Source organism: Chelon labrosus (genome assembly GCF_963514085.1).
Source record: "Chelon labrosus genome assembly, chromosome: 18".
NCBI classification, from domain to species: Eukaryota; Metazoa; Chordata; class Actinopteri; order Mugiliformes; family Mugilidae; genus Chelon; species Chelon labrosus.
The window spans coordinates 4,268,373-4,290,235 of NC_140351.1; the positions used below are offsets into that span (position 1 = coordinate 4,268,373).

At 39.1% G+C, this 21,863-nt stretch overlaps 2 protein-coding genes and 1 long non-coding RNA gene across 3 annotated transcripts; 2 read left to right on the forward strand and 1 right to left on the reverse strand.

The window, feature by feature from the left end:
- Positions 1-3,075: 3,075 nt before the first annotated feature.
- LOC311503264 (uncharacterized protein) lies at positions 3,076-9,837 on the forward strand. The gene is made up of 5 exons (XM_084565899.1): positions 3,076-3,355; positions 3,556-3,752; positions 8,060-8,115; positions 8,420-8,788; positions 8,871-9,837. Exons 3-5 carry the CDS (start codon positions 8,067-8,069, stop codon positions 9,101-9,103), a joined length of 651 nt encoding a protein of 216 aa, XP_084422025.1. The 5' UTR covers positions 3,076-3,355; positions 3,556-3,752; positions 8,060-8,066; the 3' UTR covers positions 9,104-9,837.
- Positions 9,838-9,986: 149 nt separating this feature from the next.
- On the reverse strand, positions 9,987-14,853 carry LOC311503266. The gene is made up of 4 exons (XR_014699577.1): positions 14,780-14,853; positions 14,410-14,486; positions 14,239-14,330; positions 9,987-10,271 (listed from the first exon to the last, which is right to left on the reverse strand). It is a non-coding gene; the product is annotated as an uncharacterized lncRNA (long non-coding RNA).
- LOC311503265 (uncharacterized protein) lies at positions 14,813-20,186 on the forward strand. The gene is made up of 5 exons (XM_084565900.1): positions 14,813-15,118; positions 15,818-15,870; positions 17,725-17,780; positions 18,089-18,451; positions 18,534-20,186. The coding sequence occupies exons 3-5, from the start codon at positions 17,732-17,734 to the stop codon at positions 18,722-18,724; spliced, it is 603 nt and encodes a 200-aa protein (XP_084422026.1). The 5' UTR covers positions 14,813-15,118; positions 15,818-15,870; positions 17,725-17,731; the 3' UTR covers positions 18,725-20,186.
- Positions 20,187-21,863: the final 1,677 nt, after the last annotated feature.

Here is a 21,863-nt window from a genome sequence, read left to right on the forward strand (position 1 = left end):
TTAATGTACTATATATATATATATATATTTATACAATTCTTATCCCAAATTACACTTGTTTTTTGTCCTTTATCTGATGCAGTCAAAATATGAATCAATACAGTCAACAGTTCACTGATCAACCTGCATTTAATCCACAAAATACAAGAAATGACAAAACAGGAACCTCTGTAGATGTTTAAAGACACTCTGCTGTAACAGTTGCCATCTTTTCTGCTCCTCTTGATTCTCTCTAGTTACCACGACAGCAATATTTGAAGTGAATGAGATACAGAGCGTCTATCAGGCAGAGGAGAACCACAATGTCACCCTGGAGTGGAAGTTCACACCCAAAAGCAATGTGTCTTGTACTTCACTCACAATCCTCTGTGGAATGAAAGCTGATAACATGGTCTTAACCATGTACAATGTTCATGATGGAGTTGAACTAGCACATTCTTTGGCGCAAAAGTTCTCAGGACGAGTCCAGGGTGACACAGACGCCCTCAAAGAAGGAATAATCAGAATTAACCTGTTGAGAGTCACGACGGATGACTCAGGCCAGTACCTATGTCAAGTGAAAACAGATCATAGCAGTAACTCTGCCAGCTGTGAGGTCATTGTCACGCGTAAGTTGAGGAAGTCGATTTCCATAGAATTCCCATTCCAATTCCATTTTTTTCCCACAGTCTATGTGTTGCATTGACAGAGCTGTTAAACTAGACTTGAAGGAATTAGTCTGCTGGGAACTTTATTCATTATCATTTACTTTTAGTCCTCAGTCTTTTGCTGTTCTTAGTTTGTCTCCTCCTCTCCTTTCCCTCTCTGTGTCCTCAACAGCACCATTTAAAGTGAATGTGACACAGAGCTTCTATCAGGCAGAAGAGAACCACAACATCACCCTGGAGTGGAAGTTCACAACCAGAACTGACAAAGCCTTCACATACTTTCGTATCCACTGTTTCCTTATAACTGACCTTAAAGTCTCAGTTATATTTAAGGTATATGATGGTGTTGAAGTCCCAGAGTACCAGGATGAACAGTTTTTAGGTCGAGTCCAAAATGACAAAGACGGCCTCAAAGAAGGAAGAATCAGAATTCAAATATCCAGACTCAGGACCAATGACTCAGGCAGATACAGGTGTAACGTGAAAACACATTATGGTTATGACTCTGACAGCTGTCAACTCAATGTCACAGGTAAATATGAATGAATAAATATATGTCAATGGAATCCTCTCGTTTAGAATATGGTCACCACTGTTGTCTTTATTCTTTACAGCTGCTCATCAGCTCCAAAGTCACACACCAACTCTGAGTCCTGATTCAGAGAATTCAGAGAGTCGGGGAAGGACCGGTCTCTACCTGGAAGCAGCACCAGTGTTACTGGTCGTCTTCTATGTTATAGCTTTACTGATCTACAGAAAGATCAAAGGAAGACAAAACCTGACGAGCCAATCTGAGATACTACCTCTCAGGGAAATGTCTGGAGACCTTATCCACTATAATACCTGAGTTAATTCAAGATGCTTTTCTTTTCAGTACCACACTCAGTGTCTATAAAAAAAATGCATAATGTTCTGTTTTATGATCCTATTAATCTGGGCTGATTAATATTTCTGTTTCACTGTGTCACTTTAGATTTTATGGCCACCTCAACATCTCTTCATGGGTTTTAATTCATCAGATTGTTCGATTAAAAAATCTCGATCTCACCAGATTTTTTTCAGTTTTGTTTGTGTAAGCTATAACTTTGACTTAAGTCATCTCATGGTCTTCTTGCCTCATGTGACTGTCATGCTGCTTCCTCTTTATGGTGGCAGATCACCAGCCTGCTGACGTGTAGAATTATCGTTACTGTAGAAGTAGATCCCATGTTTTATTGTTGATTTTTGAAATTCTCTAGTTTATTTTGTTTTAATTGATCTTTATTAGATTAATTATTATCTTGTCTTTCGACAGTGCTGTGGTTGGACCTCAATAATTTCTTCTCTGTTTCGGTTCATGTTCCATGTTTTGGAAATCACAATGAGAAACCTTGAAACAATGGAAGTAGCTAAGAACATTTACATTCCCTAACTAAAAAAAAAAAGATTGAGGTATACGTACAGTATACTTTATTCTTATTATACACAAAAATACAATAAGACTTGTTTATGTGTGTTTGTTTGGACATATACGTTATATTCTGTATTTGTTGGGTTGTATTGTATCCGTTATGTGTCTCACCTGGTAGCCAGACTACTTTAACTGGGGTTAATAAAGATTAGGTTGATTGTAATTGACTTGAATGATTATTTTTTTCATGTCAGACCAAAGTTGCAACCTGTCTTCCTGCTGGGGCTCCAGTTGTTAACAAGCATGTTCTTTAGGTGGAAGTGTTTCTGCAGTAAATTAGAGCTGTAGTTCTTATAGTGCACCGATATATCACCTATTCAATTTGGGTTCTTCATGTTTAGCTAAATAAAGAGCACAACTTTTAAAAGAGCAGTTTTTTGAGTCGTAATAATTAACCTTAGTGGAGAAGGATAGAAAATAATGTTGCTGAAGACTACTGTAATATAAGATAATACCACCAGTCCAGGAAAAACATGGATAAATACCCACAATATGTTTCATATCTATTTATACAAGCAAATATATTTATTGGTTTGGAGCAACATTTAAAAGACTTGATTAAAAATAAATATTTTAAATTAAAGTACCAAATCAAGTGTTTGCTTTATTTTGACAACCAAGTAGTACAACATTCACAATATAACTACTATGATAATTACAACCCCAAAGATACTGCATGATGTCCTGTAAATGTAGACTACATACAGGTCAAACATAACACCATGTTCAGGATGATGTTTAGCTGAGTGAGAGCACCACCTGCTGGATGCAGCTGGTATTTTACTTGTAAATGTTCCGCAGTGAGTTGGACATAGAGGAAAGCGAGGCGTGTGTGAGGCGGCATCTGCATTATAGGCCATCTAGTGGCCAACTGTGTCATTACAACTGATTCAGTGCAGCAGAGGATACAGATTTATAATTTTCAAAAATTAATCTAAGGGCCACGTCGAGTGCTGCCGCGGGCCGTCAGTTGCCCATCCCTGATCTGGGGTAATCAGAAGGATCCAATAAATAGGAGGAGGAACCTTGGCACTCTCTCGCTCTCTCTCTCTCTCTCTCACACACACACACACACACACACACATTGTCTTCTCACAGCCACTGCAGCAAGAGTCATTGTTTATGTAGCTTCTGTTTACAATACAGCCTTAACATCTGTTCACACCTTGAGACTGGAGCCTCTGACTGATAATGGGTCGTTAGAGTTTTATTCATTGAGGGACGAGAACAGAACCAAACCAGTTTGATTCAACTACAGGTAAGTGTCTGGTTGTTAGCAGTCTGAATCTGTTTTGGAAACACCAAACAGTTGTCTATATACCAAAAAACATTTGTCACATTTATCATCATTTTTTAACAAAGGTTTTTAATGTAATAATTTTTCAATGGTGAATCAAACTAAGACACAAAAATAAACATGAAATAAAATGACTAAGAGTGAAAATACCGTCTCTGAAGGATTTTGGTCCAGTCTACTGAGAAAGCTTCTTATCAGCGAAGCAGCAGTGAGGGCGGAGGTGTAGTGGGATGAAAAGCTGCAGTACCAGATAACTGTCGACAGTTATCTGGTACCCTAGTGGCCAGAACAGTCTTGGTGACCAAGAGTACCTCTCTTCTAATTGCCACCAACTTCACTGCCACAGACACCACCTAAGGTAGGTGGAAAAAAAAATAAACATAAAAAATGTATTAAATCAGAACAATTTTAAAAGTCATGTTACCACATTCTCATGTCCTTCACATCCAAGCAAGATTAAATGATGAACTGATTAATATTTCAATAATGTTTCCAGATTAGTGTATTAAAACAGACAGCAGCAATATATTACTTAAGGATAATTTGTTGGTGTCAGTATTTAGGGTCATACCACCTGCATGAAATAAACCAAACTGGGTAAAGTCACTAATCTGTGACAGGCGTCAGCATTTATCAAAATACTGTAGTTATAAATAAGTGTAAAAATTATTGAGTGTAATGTCCAGTTGTGGCAGCTATGATAACATGATATTTTCCGTGCTTACTGCGTGGACTGGCCTGCTGCTCCAGCGCTTCACTCGGACTGTATTACCTTTCTCTACTGGGTCAGTTATGACCGCTGTCTGGAGCAGCGGGCGTGTACTGAGCCCGAGAAGAAGCGTTCAGGTTGAATGTTGTGTCTACAAACTGTAACGCACAAACCTTAACTGACATTACACACAGACCGTCTGGACTGACCTTAGCTAATTTGTGGGTCAGGGGTCGAAGCTGGTGATGATCAGTTTTGAGCAAATGCAAACAAAGTTGTTAATTGGATTTTTGTCAAGTATTGTGAGGGATGTCAGTTTTCGTTTTATCCTGAAACCGTAATTGTAAGAGTGTTTGATCAAAGAATTGGTCGTTAACTGCAAATACTTTTACAATTAAATATGTCAGAGGAGGATCTTGGAGGCTCAGTGATCAGTCTGAATTTTAAAATCTAAAACAAAGCTGCAGCGATTAGTTGAATGATATTTGTAGTGTCCTCAGAAATGACACTGTATGACTGAAAGAAACGTGTGTCAGCATTCTGTGGTTTGGCCTAGTGGAGTTCAAATCCGTGCTTCTCTAAAAACACGCACACATCATATTACTTCTTCCCCCATGGCAACAATAAACAGTAAGGTGCTTGTCAATACAAAAATATTCTGTTGTTGTTGTTAATTTATACTTTTGTCATAGGCTATTGTAGACAAAGTAGATTTGGCTGAAGTTGATATTTTTTAAACTTAACTATAGATTAGCCACTGTATCCCAGCAGTTAATCTACAGACATGGTCTTTGTAATAAATGATTTTACTCAAAGGAAAAACCTTGTCTCTGATCTTTATTGTGGTCTTACCTGTGCTAGTGGGAATCTCCGAGTTGGTAATAATCAATTTCACATTTTAACTCTTTGGGTGAAAGACCCAAGGTTGTGTTGTCGATCTATACTTATCAATTTGGGACGAGTCTTCTATTGGACCCGGTTACACATGCATTTAGCCGAGTGATGTGTGTTTTTGAGCCAAGGTACATTTTTTTCATTGAAAAAATCGCAAGGTACACCACCAACCGAAAATGTTAAAAAAATAAAACTCTGTAGCCTATAGTAACAATATAAAGTCATTCTTGTCATAGTGTCATGAATAGGAATCAAATAAACACAAAGAAAAAAGTCTTATGATCTTTCATATTTCTACTCATTCCATGTGAAACCTGGGCCTGTTTGGATGAACACAGCACTTGGCCTATAGGTACACAGTTATATACACACAGACACTTGACAATGGTGTCACTGCTCTAAAAACATACGTCATCATCAGATGTCATATAGACCCATCCACAGGAAAAAAAAAAGAAAAAGCTGCAAAAGTGACGAAATTTACTTGACATTTATTTTCATTTTGGGGTGATTCATATACCCACAGTACCATCTTAACAGATGAAGCAGACTGTGGGAACTACTATGTGCCAACTTGCACATTATGTTTGTGGTGTAGTAGCTGCCTTCCAAACAGCAGAGGGGGATTTATTATTTATTATTTTAATTGTAAAATGGTTTCCTGTTAATGCAAATATTTCACATCTCAGAGGAGTACACTATATTACCAAAAGTATTCGCTCACCTGCCTTTACTCATTCTATGAACTGAAGTGCCATCCCATTCCTAACTCATAGAATTCAATATGATGTCGGTCCACCTTTTGCAGCTATTACAGCTTCAACTCTTCTGGGAAGACTGTCCACAAGGTTGAGGAGAGTGTTTATAGGAATTTTTGACCATTCTTCCAAAAGCGCATTGGTGAGGTCACACACTGATGTTGGTCGAGAAGGCCTGGCTCTCAGTCTCCGCTCTAATTCATCCCAAAGGTGTTCTATCGGGTTCAGGTCAGGACTCTGTGCAGGCCAGTCAAGTTCATCCACACCAGACTCTGTCATCCACGTCTTTATGGACCTTGCTTTGTGCACTGGTGCACAGTCATGTTGGAAGAGGAAGGGGCCCGCTCCAAACTGTTCCCACAAGGTTGGGAGCATGGAATTGTCCAAAATGTTTTGGTATCCTGAAGCATTCAATGTTCCTTTCACTGGAACTAAGGGGCCAAGCCCAGCTCCTGAAAAACAACCCCATACCATAATTCCTCCTCCACCAAATTTCACAGTTGGCACAATGCAATCTGAAATGTACCGTTCTCCTGGCAACCTCCAAACCCAGACTCGTCCATCAGATTGCCAGATGGTAAAGCGTGATTCATCACTCCAGAGAACGCGTCTCCACTGCTCTAGAGGCCAGTGGCGGCGTGCTTTACACCATTGCATCCGACGCCTTGCATTGCACTTGGTGATGTGTGGCTTGGCTGCAGCTGCTCGGCCATGGAAACCCATTCCATGAAGCTCTCTGCGTACTGTACTTGGGCTAATCTGAAGGTCACATGAAGTTTGTAGCTCTGTAGCAATTGACTGTGCAGAAAGTCGGCGACCTCTTTGCACTATGCGCTTCAGCATCCGCTGACCCCTCTCCGTCACTTTACGTGGCCTACCACTTCGTGGCTGAGTTGCTGTTTTTCCCAAACGCTTCCATTTTGTTATAATAGAGCTGACAGTTGACTGTGGAATATTTAGGAGCGAGGAAATTTCACGACTGGATTTGTTGCACAAGTGGCATCCTATGACAGTTCCACGCTGGAATTCACTGAGCTCCTGAGAGCGGCCCATTCTTTCACAAATGTCTTGTTTCACAGTCTGCATGCCTGAGTGCTTGAATTTATACACCTGGGGCCAGGCCAAGTGATTAGAACACCTGATTCTGATCATTTGAATGGGTGAGCGAATACTTTTGGTAATATAGTGTATCTTGGTGGCTCAGTAATCAGTCTGAATTTTCACATTTTGACTCAAAACCTAAACCATGCGTTGAGTCGAGTGTAAGTGTGTGGGCGTTTCCCTAGTGCGGTTTCCGTTAGTGCCACTGCTCTGAAAACAGACGGACATCATCGTCAGCGACAATAAACGGTAAATACGGAAATATACTGCTGTTGTTGTTAGTTTATACTTTTGCTATAAAACTAAGTAGATTTGGCTAAAGTTAACCTTTTTTTAAACTTTTACACCAGTCACTGTACCACAGTTGGTTTATTTCGTAATATTTCTGCTCTATATTTAGTAGACAATGTTCTGATGTTGTTTCAGCTCTTTGATTTATTCATGTGGAAACTTGTTCCAATGTGATATTAATACAAATACAGAAGATTGGAGGTGAACAACATTTAGTTTCATTTTGGAGCGTCTCGAAACTCAAACCGTGCTCATGCAGCTTTTACAACAACATCCGTCGTAACTTCCTCAAAGCTGCGGTTCAGAGAAACCGTTAATCACTGTGTTTACAATCTGTTTGTCCTGTTTCAGAACATTTTGTTTTTTACTGTAGCACTTTTCAAATTGACATTAGACATAAAATTGTGCATACATATTTTAAAAACAGGCAAAATAAAACATAGTTGAGTGACTAAATACACTAAAATACATTTAAACACTTCATCAAAATCCTAATTAAAACCAGGAAATACTTTCCAATAAAAGTATGTTTTAAGTAGAGATTTAAAGGAGAGTGTTTGCAGTTGTGCTCTCGGCCTCCAGATGTGGCTGGAGAGAAAAGTGTCTGTTAGTTCTGGACCTTCATCCTGAGGGGAGGGGGGTAAACAGTTTATGAGTGGGGTGGGAAGAGTCTTTAATGATGATAATAACCGGGATATCAGAAACAAGAGAATCAACAGAAACACGGGGCCTTGTGTGTGGGGCCTATTTGAACAGAATATCTCTGGAAGCTATACACTTCTTATTGTTCATTGTCAGAAAATAGTTTTTAATGACTGAATTAATTGAGTCTGTAGATTTTCTGTCTCTTACTTGTACTGACTGAACCTTGACCTCCTGTTGATCACTCTTCAAATCTGTTTCCTGTCACAGAAAGAAGATGATCTGTAGGACCCTGCTGGTCATCACTTTGACCTCAATCATCTTTGGTAAGTTTATGAAATCAATTTATGGAATTAAAGATGAACACAGATATTTACATAGTTTGTGTTTTGTCATTCAGTCGAGATCTGTTTTAACATTTGCATTTGAACAATTGAAGTTTGAACACTTGTTTTCTGTCCTTTATCTGATGCAGTCAAAATATGAATCAATCCAGTCAACAGTTCACTGACCAACCAGCATTTAAACCACAAAATACAAGAAATGACAAAACAGAAACCTCTATAGATGTTTAAAGACTCTCAGGTATTACAGTTCTCAGTCTCGCTGCTTTTCTTGTTTCTTCTCTAGCAACCACTTCCCCATTTAAAGTCAATGTGACACAGAGCTTCTATCAGGCAGAGGAGAACAACAACATCACCCTGGAGTGGAAGTTTACAACCAGAACTGACAAAACCTTCAGATACCTTTCTATCAACTGTTTCCTTATAACTGACCATAAAGTCTCAGTTATATTCAATGTATTTAATGGTGTTGAAGTCCCAGAGTCCCAGGATGAACAGTTTTTAGGTCGAGTACAAAATGACAAAGACGGCCTCAAAGAAGGAAGAATCAGAATTCAAATATCCAGACTCAGGACCAGTGACTCAGGCAGATACAGGTGTAAAGTGAAAACAGATTATGGCAACGACGGTGACACCTGTCAACTCAATGTCACAGGTGAATATGAATGTATAAATAGATGTCAATAGAATCCTCTTGTTTAGAATATGGTCACCACTGTTGTCTTTATTCTTTACAGTGGCTGATCAGCTCCAAGCTCACACATCAACTTTGAGTCCTGATTCCGAGAATTCAGAGAGTTGGGGAAGGACCGGTCACATGGGAGCAGCAGCAGTGTTACAGGTCGTCTTCTGTGTTTTAATTAAATTTTATTTTTTCGGAAAGAATGAAGAAAGAAAACCTGACGATGAGCCAATCGAGATACCTCCTCTCAGTAATATAGCTGGATACCTCCTCCACTATGAGATCTGAGTTATATCAAGACACTTTTTCAGTGCTACAATCACTTATTTTTACGCTGTGCTGTGAGACCTCAGTACTTTATTTCCTGTTTCTTGCTGTTTTTTGTTCCCTTTTTAGCATCATCACCGTATCTGTCCGCCATTGGTTCTAGAGCATTCAGTCACTCATCTCCTCCACACCTTTGTTACAATCTCCCACCTGACATTTGAAACATAGACTCTCTGACATGTTTCAAATTCAAAGTCAAAACACATCTTTTTAATGTAGCTTACTCCATTTAACTCACTTCCCCCTTATCTCATTTCTATGCACTTTGAAATCTTCTTTCATTATATTGAATTGTATGTTTTATCCTATGATGTTTCATGTATTGCTGTTTAAGATGACCTTGAGTGCTTTGAAAGGTGTTCACCACTAAAATATATTATTATTCTTGAAACACTGGAAGTAGCTAGGAACATTTGTATTTACTAATTTAAAAAAGATTAACGTACATGTATTTTATTCTTATTATACACTATGTCTATTGCAGATTCAAATTAATCGTGCAAACTGTAATAAGACTTGTTTATGTGTTTGTTTGGACATATACATTATATTCTGTATTTATTGTGTAGTATGTTACAGTATGTATTAGAGGAGTCAGAGTTTGAGACCATTCACATGAACAATAACTCTGCATTAATTGTAAATACTCACTCACTATATACAATATACTACACCAATAAAGCTGATTCTGACTATGTGTCTCGCCTGGTAGCCAGACTAATTTAACTTTCAAAGGAGCATTTTAAATTGATCTAAGTAGTCGTAATAATTAACCTTAGTGGACATGAATAGAAAATAAACTTGCTGAAGACTACTATCACAGAAGATACTACCACCAGTACAAGAAAAACATGCATAAATACCCACAATATGTTCCATAACTATTTATGTAAGCAAAGATATTTATTGGTTGGATGCAGCTGGTATTTAACTTGTAAATGCTCAGCAGTGAGTTGGACATAGAGGAAAGAAAACCTTTTAGTTTGAGCTCCATCAGATCAGAACACTTGTCAAAAAGGGAGAAGTGCAGTCTTCTCTTGATTCCTCGTTTCTGTCTTTCCTAGTTGTTCCAGGCTCCGGTGTCTCCCTCTGCTCTGGTGTCTCCCTCTCTCCCTCAGGTGAAGTTGATCTGGGGTAATCAGAAGGATCCAATAAATAGGAGGAGGAACGTTGGCACTCGCTCTCACATCATCTTCTCCCAGTCACTGCAGCAAGAGCCATTGTTTATGTAGCTTCTGTTTTACTTATTTATTATGTTTAATATTTTGGTAGTCTCTCTTTTTCAGTCTTATTTCTGATTGTTCAGTTTGGTATGTTAAGAGTTAGGCGGAAAACACCAGGTCCTACGGTCCTATGTGGGCTGGCTTGAGTGGCTTCTTTGTTTAGTTTATTTGACCAACCTGTCTTGTTTCTTTGTTGATTAAGTTGTTTAATCTTAATAGTTTAAAGCAACTTCTGCTTGAGTTTGATCACTTTGTTGTGAGCCAGTCAAGGTGGTCAACACTGGTAAATCATTAGTTTAACACCTTGCTTCATGTGGGTCTGAGCTTGATTTTGGTGAGCATATGCCAGTCAATGCTAAATAGCTTGATTTTGTGTGTGAGAGACTAACGATAAGGCTTTAGAATGAGCTATTATTCATTTGTCTGTAAAGGTTCTCAATCATCCAGGTCATGGTAAAACCCAAAATTAGACCTGTAGAGTATCTTGGAGACATGTCACCACTCATTCAGTTCTGAAAAGACAAATGTGAGCAGCAAAAACACAGCATTCAAGTTCAGTTCAATTCCACTAATTCTGAGGCAGAAACTTGTTCACTCCAAAGAAAAATAAAACCTAGTCAAAAATACTCAACCTAGTCAATCTATTTATTTGTATGTCGTTCAGTGAAGTGAAGAATATACAAATATGTAAACTGGAGAAACAAAGCAACTCGTTCACAAAGACATGGTTCAACAAGAGAGACAGCTTTTTATTCCATCTACACCTGAAGGTCCAGAGAAGACAGATGGTTTAAAAGAGGAGTAAAGGAAGACATCTATGTCAAACTGGAAAACACTGGACTGAGATATAACCTGCCATCAGTTTACAATACAGCCATAACATCTGTTCACACTTTGTGACTGGAGTCTGACTGATAATGGGTCGTTTTACCAAAGTTATTCTAAGGGCCCGTCCACACGTACGAAAACGATCTTTTCCCTCTCCGTTTTCGATCATCATTTCAAGAAATATCCGCGTCCACACGGATCCGTTTCAGCACGACCGAAAACGCTACTTCCTATTCCAGGCCTATAAGTGGCGCTGTTTCGGTTTCAGAAATTCACCAAAAATGGAGAGGAAGATGCGGAGCATGCGCATAAAGCTTGAGCGCTGTTTACAAATCGCCTTTTTTGCTCAGCGTGGTGGCACAGGAGCATGATATGTTGCCCTAGTAACCCTAATAGGCTCAATATCGTCTCCAGCATGAAAACTAGCATGTAGTCCGCCATTGTTGTTGATGTTGTTACGAGACGTCTCGCGGGAGGTGGAAGGCTGCTCGGGAGTGTGGCGATGACGTCATCGTTTTCCCCGTATTCGCCGTCCACGTGAAAACGCAAGAGCTGCGTTTGCGAATTTCTCCACCCTGGGACCCGTTTTCAGAAAAGTGCGTTTTAGGGCAATGCGTTTACAGGATACGTGTGGACGAAAGGCCAAAACGATGAAAAACTTATGCGTTTCGGCGTTTTTGCGTTTCCGTGTGGACAGGCCCTAAGTCTGCCACTTTTCAAAATAGCGCTTTATAGCCGTTTGACCACATGGTGGCGCCAGAGACACACAGACTTTCAGCAGACAGACTTTTGATGACTACTGTATGTGCAGTGTTTGTAGTTGTACTGCAATAATGAGACATAACGTGACATCAAATTACAAAACAGTCTGAACATCTGTCCTTAAAAAGTTTCATCCCAGAGTTGTTAGAGCACCATTCACTGGAGAAAGAGGACAGAAACAAAACGGTTTCCTTCAGCTACAGGTGTTGTTAACAAACACTTTTTCTGCCTTTTTAAAGCTTTTAAAATCATATACATACTAGGGGTTGTACAGACTAGTCGACTTCACTGCTGTGCCATGACTCTTTAAGCATCACGTTGACTAGTCACTGATCACATGACAGTAACAATATGGACGAATAAATAGATGTCAATAGAATCCTCTTGTTTAGAATATGGTCACCACTGTTGTCTTTATTCTTTACAGCTGCTGATCAGCACCAAACTCAACTTTGAGTCCTGATTCAGATAATTCAGATTGTTAGGGAAGGACCAGTCTCTACCTGAGAGCAGCAGCAGTGTTACTGGTCGTCTTCTGTGTTACAGTTTTACATATTTTCAGAAAGAATGAAGGAAGACAAAACCACAGGAATATGTCTAGAGACCCCTCCTCTATCAGAGTGAGCATCAAAATATAAGACCTGAGATTTTTAAAGATGCTAAATGTTTTTAATTTAAATAACAAATTATTTTGACAACCAAATACACTGAAAAAAGGGGAAAAGGGGGGATTGTTCAATTTACATGTATACATTTCGTATAGAAGACATGATTGAGTTATGTTCTCCTCTGAACATGCTTCAATCATGTATAACCCCTTAAATCTTGGTGGATGCCAAGTCTACAAGTCTCAGTCGTGTTAAGAAAACAGAAAATAGTTATGTTTCCTCTTTAAACTCTGCCCCCTTCGAAAAACTTCTGCAGGAATTTTGACCGCCATCTTTTCACCCTCACTAGACAAATTGAAGTCAACTTGGAGAGTTATGGACAAGGTAAGGACAATTAAAACTTATCAAATGTTTGTCAGATTTCAAGGTAGTCACTTTAGATGTATAGTTTCCATAAAGCCGATGTTCAGCCAGGAACACTGAGCAACATGAATAAGACGATGTTAGCTAACATTTACTGGAGTTTACGTTTAGTGGAGAGGTTAGGGTCATAACCACCCTGTTAGCTTGCGGAGATATATCCGCGGTCGCGAGGTGTGGAAAGTCAAAGTCGCCCTGAAAAGTTTTGGGGAAACTGCGACGGCTGCCTTTAGTTTACTTCAGATTTTTACAGTGGACGCCCCTACTCGGCCAAAGTCCATCTACATCACATGTGTCAAACTGATCTGTGAAAGGGCCATGTGGCTGCAGGTTTTCATTCCAACCATGCAGCAGCACACCTGACTTGGCTCAGTCAATCAACTGAACTGCCTTCACACAGTCATTTCAGGTGTCCTCTTGCTTGATTGGAACAAAAACTTGCCAGCCACACCCACTGCATGGGTGCTGCATGGTTGGAATGAAAACCTGCAGCCACATGGCCCTTTCACGGAAAGAGGAGTAAAGGAAGCCATCTATGTCAGACTGGAAAAACCTTCACTATACAGAGGAGGTGGACTGAGATTTAATCTGCCATCTATTTACAATACAGTTTTAACTTCTGTCCTCAAGAAGTTTCAGTCTCATTCACATCTTGACACTGGAGCCTCTGAGGGACAAGAGTCATTAGAGCACCATTTATAGGGAAGAGGAGGGGGACAAAACAGTACCCCCTCAACAACAGGTAAGTCGTTAATGTAAATTAGCTGCGCCAGTTTCTGGTTATTAGCATAACAAGCAAGTTTTTTCAGGAGGAGTTCCTATTTAAACCTCAGACTTCCCACCAGTCCCCTAGAACTGAAGAAGCTACTCGGATGAGTGGTGAAACGTCTTCTCCAAAACTCTACAAGTCCAGTTGCCTTTTTTTTTTAACCTTTGTTAGATATTTATGTCTTATTTGTTTTTGGAAATGTCATGGTAAATGCTGTAAATAAGAGCTTAGGTTGGATCAGACAGAAGGATGTACAAAATGGATTTATTTAGGTAACAGAAATTAGTGCACGGAAATAATTTTATCATGCAATGGATGAGCAAAGTATGCAAAAACTTAAAATTTACTTGTCTGGGTCAGGTAGTGTAGTGGAAGAGAGAGTTGCTAAGTCTCCGAAGAACTTCAGACTTCAGCATATGAATCAGATCTCTTTATAACACGCAGCGTGGAGGGAAGCCAAAATCGTTCTCTCCCGAACCTACCTACCTTCATTTGCAACAGTCAGGAAACAGATTGCCTATCTTTACATAATGATGGTTTGATGTTTGGGTGTATCTTGTCTTCCCAGGATAGTGACCCTTTAATGTAAAACAGATGGGACAGCAAATGTTACTCATCTACATTTCTGTATGTTCTCATGATGGTAATGTGCCCCACCTGTGGTTCTCTGACACCTCAAGCATATGACATTCTTCCTTCCTCCTCGATCTCATCCTGCTCATGTCCTTACGTTTCTTTGATAACATACATACAATGTAATTTCTTACAGTAGATTTAACAGAACAAGTGTGTGTAATTTATGTAAAAAGCTTATGTTGCTTTAACAGATGATAACTGGATATAACAAGCATAAAAAAGCTTTAAAGTAAATTTAAAAAAAATATGTTGGTTTAACATAGAGTAATTGAATACACTCTTAACATTAAAGAAAATTGCTGAATTAACATACAAAAGTCATGTTTCTTTAACAAAAAGTAATTCAGTAATATATTTAACGTAAATAAAAATGTCCAACCGATGTACATACTTTTTTCATGTAGATCCAACAGCCTTTTTGTTTTTCACTGTGGTGGTTTCTTATTTCCTTGACTTGCTGCTTCCTCTCTCAACAATGCGGCTACACCCAGGGAACCAAAAAAAAAAACACCTACGTAGTTCTTGTGGCTGGCTGAGAGCGCAACAGTTTATAACGTACCACCTAATTGACGGTAACGGCGTTGTAACGATGGAAATAGCAATTAGTTAGATTAGCCGTTACTGAAAAAAAAAATAGCGCAGTTAGTAACGCCGTTTATTTTAACTCCGTTATTCCCATCACTGGATATCAGCAACTTTTTCAGCAGCGTGAGTGGACGACGAGACGAAGGCAAGTATGAGGGAGATCAGACACCACAGCTACTTGCCGTTTCCTTGACATGTTCTCTGTCTCACAAACTGTTTATCTCAATAACTTTGTCATGGTTACTGGGAAGAGTTTATAACAATAACACTGCATAAAATTAAACTAGTTTCATATTCATGAAGCTTTAAAAAGTAAAGTGCAAAAATAAATAAATAATAAATGTTTGACGCGAATCAACATGCTTGAAAAAAATCACCTAAATTCTAAAAAGGCACATTTTTACAAAACAGCAGTTGTAGTATGAGCATAAGGAGTGTGTGTAGTGATTTTGGAGCCTCTGTACTGTGTAATAGTGGAGTTATTTACTTTTGTTTGCAGCCTCTTTTGTCTTGCAAGTAACGAGCTCGGCTTAGTTCTGTAAAACTAGGGGTTTTGGACCTTGTAGCTCGTTGTCTATGCTATTACGGTGGGACAGGGGCATTATGTTTGAAAAACGTTTCTCTTCAGATTTATTGATCCCGGAAGTTGGAATCTGTCAACGTCTTTCCAACTTTACCGAAGTTTCAACTTGTAGGCAGCTCACTTGTCTGACGAAATTTACTTGACATTTATTTTCATTTTGGGGTGATTTATATACCCACAGTACCATCTTAACAGATTAAGCAGACTGTGGGAACGACTGTATGTGGAAGCTTGCACATTATGTTGCGTTTGTGTTTGTAGCTTCCTTCGAAGCAGCAGAGGGTGATTTCCGTCATCATCGACGACAATAAAAGGTAAGTGCTTGTAAATACAGAAATATATTGCTGTTTTTGTTAATCTATACTTTAGCTATAAAACTAAGTAGATTTGGCTAAAGTTAATATTTTTATTAACTTTTATGCCACACTATATTAGGGTGGCCATACGTCCGGATTTAGGCCGGACATTCCGGAATTTAAATGCCTTGTCCGGCTTATTTGTCCTCCTTTTTGGAGTTGCACCTGAACGCAACGCTGCATGTCGTCCAATGGTGTCAAACTTTCGCTTAAAAAAAGGATTGGTTAAAAATGATTGGCTAAAAGCGGTGTCACTCAATTCTGATTTCTCATTGGTTGAAAATGTAAACAAGCCGGCCCCTGTTCCCATGTGCTCGCTGTGTCACTCATCTCGTTAACTGAATGTTAACATGCCGAAAAGACGGACCTCGTTTAATGCAGAATGGTCAAAAGAGCACATGTTTGTCAGCAAAAGAAGCAAAGACGATTTGCATCCGTACTGCACACTTTGTCGCTTAGCACACAAGGAAAGGCGGCCACTGAAAGGCATGCCAGCACTGAGAAACATAAATACAACAGACGGGCCGCAGGCACCTCCTCCCTGCTTATTAAGAACTGGAATGTATATTTTTTGCATTTATTTATTTATTTTTATGTAAATTTAATTTGCATATTTAAGGCCATACATGTTCTGCTTCGTGGCACTGCACTTTGCAAAACAGATGTTTTGAATAAATACAAGTCCTGGCCTTTCTCTGTATAGTTTGCATGTTCTCCATGTGTCTGCGTGGGTTCTCTCCAGGTTCTCCAGCTTCCTCCCTCCGTCCAAAGACATGCTGGTTAGGTTCATTGGTGATTCTAAATTGGTCGTAAGTGTGAGTGTGAATGGTTGTCTGTCTCTGTGTGTTAACCCTGTGATAGACTGGCGACCTGTCCAGGGTGTATCCTGTCTCTCGCCCGGGATAGGCTCCAGCAGACCCCCGCGACCCTTAACAGGAATAAGCGGGTACAGAAAATGAATGAATGAAACAAATACCGTGAACAAATACTTTTTGCCTTCTCAGGAATATTTTTTCCTCTTCTGTTACACATACATCATGATATATCATATATATATATATATATATATATATATATATATATAAGCGAGTATCTCAGAATCACTGTATCATGATACCATCGTTATCATGTACACAATTGTATTGTCGTGGGGAGTACACTAGAGTTGTATGTTGCAATTTTTCTTTCCTCACTAAATGCCAGTAAGTGTCCTCCTTTTTGGTGTTGTGGAAATGGCCATCCTACTATTGATTAGTCACTGTATCACAGCAGTTAATCCACAGACAGTTGGTTTATTTCGTAATATTTCTGCTCTATATTCATGATTAGACAGTTATATTCTGATGTTGTTTCAGCTCTTTGATTTATTAATGTGGAAACTTGTCCCAGTGTGATATTAATACAAATACAGAAAATTGGAGGTGAACAACATTTAGTTTCATTTTTGAGCGTCTCTAAACTCAAACTGTGCTCATGCAGCTCTTGTAAACATATCTGTCTTAACTTCCTCAAAGCTGTCTGTGAGAGAGAAACAGATCATCACAGTTTAAAATCACTTTATCTAGTTTCAGTACATTGTGTTTTTACTGTAGCACTTTTCAAATTGACATTAGACATGAAATTGTGCATAAAAAATGAAAACAGGCAAAATTACAGAACATCTCTGGAAGCTATGCACTTCTTATTGTTCATTGTCAGAAAATAGTTTTTAATGACTGAATTAATTGAGTCTGTAGATTTTCTGTCTCTTACTTGTACTGACTGAACCTTGACCTCCTGTTGATCACTCTTCAAATCTGTTTCCTGTCACAGAAAGAAGATGATCTGTCTGACCCTGCTGGTCATCACTTTGACCTCAATCATCTTTGGTAAGTTTATGAAATCAATTTATTAGGAATGAAAGATAAACACAGATATAAAGATAGATTAGTTTTGTTTTATCATTCTGTCTGTCATGATCTGTTTTAATATTTGAACAATTGAAGTTTGAACATTTGTTTTCTGTCCTTTATCTGATACAGTCAAAATATGAATCAATCCAGTCACCAGTTCACTGACCAACCTGCATTTAATCCACAAAATACAAGAAATGACAAAACAGAAACCTCTACAGATGTTTAAAGACTCTCAGGTATTACAGTTCTCAGTCTCACTGCTTTTCTTGTTTCTTCTCTAGCAACCACTTCCCCATTTAAAGTCAATGTGACTCAGATCTTCTATCAGGCAGAGGAGAACGACAACGTCACCCTGGAGTGGAAGTTTACAACCAGAACTGACAAAGCCTTCAGACACCTTTCTGTCCACTGTTTCCTTATAACTGACCATAAAGTCATATTTGATGTATTAAATGGTGTTGAAGTCCCAGAGTCCCAGGATGAACAGTTTTTAGGTCGAATCCAAAATGATAAAGACGGCCTCAAAGAAGGAAGAATCAGAATTCAAATATCCAGACTCAGGACCAGTGACTCAGGCAGATACAGGTGTGAAGTGAACACAGATTATGGTAACGACGCTGACACCTGTCAACTCAATGTCACAGGTAAATATGAATGAATAAAGAGATGTCAATAGAATCCTCTTGTTTAGAATATGGTCACCACTGTTGTCTTTATGCTTTACAGCTGCTGATCAGCTCCAAGCTCACACATCAACTTTGAGTCCTGATTCAGAGAATTCAGAGAGTTGGGGAGGGACCGGTCACGTGGGAGTAGCAGTGGCAGCAGCAGTGTTACTTGTCGTCTTCTGTGTTTTAATTAAATTTTTTTTTTTCGGAAAGAATGAAGAGAGAAAACCTGACGATGAACCAATCTGAGATACCTCCTCTCAGTAATAAACCTGGATACCTCCTCCACTATGAGATCTGAGTTATATCAAGACACTTTTTCAGTAGTACAATCACTTATTTTTACGCTGTGCTGTGAGACCTCAGTACTTTATTCCCTGTTTCTTGCTGTTTTTTGTTCCCTTTTTAGCATCATCGCCGTATCTGTCCGCCATTGGTTCTAGAGCATTCAGTCACTCAGCTCCTCCACACCTTTGTTACAATCTCCCACCTGACATTTGAAACACAGACTCTCTGACATGTTTCAAATCCAAAGTCAAAACACATCTTTTTAATGTAGCTTACTCCATTCAACTCACTTCCCCCTTATCTCATTTCTATGCACTTTGAAATCTTCTTTCATTATATTGAATTGTATGTTTTATCCTATGATGTTTCATGTATTGCTGTTTAAGATGACCTTGAGTGCTTTGAAAGGTGTTCACGACTAAAATATATTATTATTCTTGAAACACTGGAAGTAGCTAGGAACATTTGTATTTACTAATTAAAAAAAGGACTGAGGCATACGTACTTTATTCTTATTATACACTATGTCTATTGCAGATTCAAATTAATCGTGCAAACTGTAATAAGACTTGTTTATGTGTGTTTGTTTGGACATATACATTATATTCTGTATTTATTGTGTAGTATGTTACAGTATGCATTAGAGGAGTCGGAGTTTGAGACCATTCACATGAACAATAACTTTGCATTAATTGTAAATACTCACTATACAAACTCCTGGATCATTGTATATATCTGCTCTTATCCTTTTTTTTGTACAGATTGAGATGTATTTTTTTACGTTTATTTAACTTCTGTGTATTTTTGCACAAGAGAGCAAAAGTTACCGAGTCAAATTCCTTGTATGTGAACACATACTTGGCCAATAAAGCTGTTTCTGATTCTGACTATGTGTCTCATCTGGTAGCCAGACTAATTTAACTGGGGTTAATAAAGCTTAGGTCTGTGAAAATTGACTTGAATGATTGTTATTGTGATGTTTACCTAACCTCTAAAAAGAGCATTTTAAAATGAGCTAAATTGTAATAATTAATCTTAGTGGAGAAGGATGGAAAATAATTTTGCTGAAGACTACTGTAACAGAAGATACTACCATCAGTACAAGAAAAACATGGATAAATACCCACAATATGTTCCATATCTATTTATACAAGCAAAGATATTTATTGGTTGGATGCAGCTGGTATTTTACTTGTAAATGCTCAGCAGTGAGTTGGACATAGAGGAAAGAAAACCTTTTAGTTTGAGCTCCATCAGATCAGAACTGATTCAGTGCAGTCTTCTCTTGATCCCTCGTTTCTGTCTTTCCTGGTTGTTCCAGGCTCCGGTGTCTCCCTCTGCTGGTCAAGAGAAGTAAAGACTGTTTAAATCCTGTGTTCTCTCCCTCAGGTGAAGTTGATCTGGGGTAATCAGAAGGATCCAATAAATAGGAGGAGGAACCTTGGCACTCTCTGTCACATCATCTTCTCACAGTCACTGCAGCAAGAGCCGTTGTTTATGTCATATGTCACCTTACTTTATTGAGCATTATTCATGGCAAACCTGAAAGGAGGCATCATGTGTACAAAACCAGCCTGCAAGGTCGTATCCAGGGTAAAGAGGAGAGCTTCTCTACCACCACGAAATACAATATGACCTATACTGTACATTCAAAAGTCATTAATCAAGTTCAAGTTCAAGTTTTATTATAGCCATTTCAACAATATAACAATACAGTTGATAGGAATGTGTTTTGGTATTCTCACATGTAACACACATAATGACAACACAGCATCACAGTACTAAAGCCAAAAAAGAATAGGCACATAAATAGCAGAGGTAACAACACTTAACACACATAGAAAAAGTGCATGGTGTACAGAAGCAGCAGTAAGGTTGGAGGTAAACCAGGTTATGGAGTTAACTCATAAAGTGCTTCGTGCATAGTGCATGTTCAGGTGGCGAATAGCTTGTGGATAGGTACTATCCCTAAAACGTGATGTTTTACATGTTATGCTCCTGAACCTTCTCCCTGATGGTAACGGTGTGAATAGATGGTGTGCTGGATGGGAGATGTCAGAAATGATGTTTTTGGCTTTCCTTGAAATTCTGGTGATGAAATGTGAGGCTATGGTAGGCAGACTACAGCCAATGATTTTTGAGGCTCTGCGCACTACCCTCTCAAGCCGTTGTTTGTCCTGGCTGGTGGCACTACCATACCAGACCAAGATGGAGAAGGTGAGTACACTTTCAATGGTAGCCCGATAGAAGTGGATCATGCCTGCTTTACTGACCCCAAATTTCCTCAGCTGACGGAGAAAGTGTAACCTCTGGTGGGCTTTGGAAATAATGAGACTAATGTTCAGGTTCCATGATAGGGACTGATGGATAGTGGTGCCTAAGAAACGGAAGGAGGGGACCCACTCCACTATCTGGCCATTGATGGAGATGGGAAGGTGCTGGTCTGCCTTTTTCCTGAAGTCAACTATGAGTTCTTTGGTTTTGGTTATATTGAGGATTAGATTATTGTCTGCACACCACTGCACAAGTTGTTCAACCTCACCCCGATAGGAAGATTCATCCCCATCGCGTATGAGGCCAATAACAGTGGTGTCGTCTGCAAACTTAAGCAGTTTGACAGATGCAGAATTTGGTATACAATTGTTTGTGTAAAGAGAGAATAACAGTGGTGATAAGACACACCCTTGTGGGGCGCCAGTGTTCAGAACCCTGGGTGATGACACATTGTTCTGGATTTTAACACACTGTGTCCGGCAAGACAGAAAGTTCAGTAACCACTGACAGAGTGAGGGATTAGCTCCCATGGACAGGAGAGAATTGTACAGTTTGACCGGCAGTATGGTGTTGAAAGCTGAACTAAAGTCAATGAACAGTACACGGGCGTAGGTGGACTTAGAATCAAGATGTTGTAGAATGAAATGTGTGCAGAATGAGACTGCATCGTCCACTCCCCTATTTACCCTGTATGCAAATTGGTGAGGGTCTAGCGTGATATGTGACAGGTATCTACAGACTAGACGTTCAAAAATTTTCATGACCACAGAAGTGAGTGCAACAGGCCTATAATCATTGAGACAGGTAATGTTAGTTTTCTTGGGTA

Excerpts from the sequence above, each read along its gene's own strand:
- LOC311503265 (XM_084565900.1), top strand. The coding sequence starts at position 17,732 with ATGATCTGTCTGACCCTGCTGGTCATCACTTTGACCTCAATCATCTTT. Across the intron at positions 17,781-18,088 it reads TTTGACCTCAATCATCTTTG|CAACCACTTCCCCATTTAAA; the intron begins GTAAGTTTATGA and ends TTTCTTCTCTAG. Across the intron at positions 18,452-18,533 it reads CTGTCAACTCAATGTCACAG|CTGCTGATCAGCTCCAAGCT; the intron begins GTAAATATGAAT and ends TATGCTTTACAG.
- LOC311503264 (XM_084565899.1), top strand. The coding sequence starts at position 8,067 with ATGATCTGTAGGACCCTGCTGGTCATCACTTTGACCTCAATCATCTTT. Across the intron at positions 8,116-8,419 it reads TTTGACCTCAATCATCTTTG|CAACCACTTCCCCATTTAAA; the intron begins GTAAGTTTATGA and ends TTTCTTCTCTAG. Across the intron at positions 8,789-8,870 it reads CTGTCAACTCAATGTCACAG|TGGCTGATCAGCTCCAAGCT; the intron begins GTGAATATGAAT and ends TATTCTTTACAG.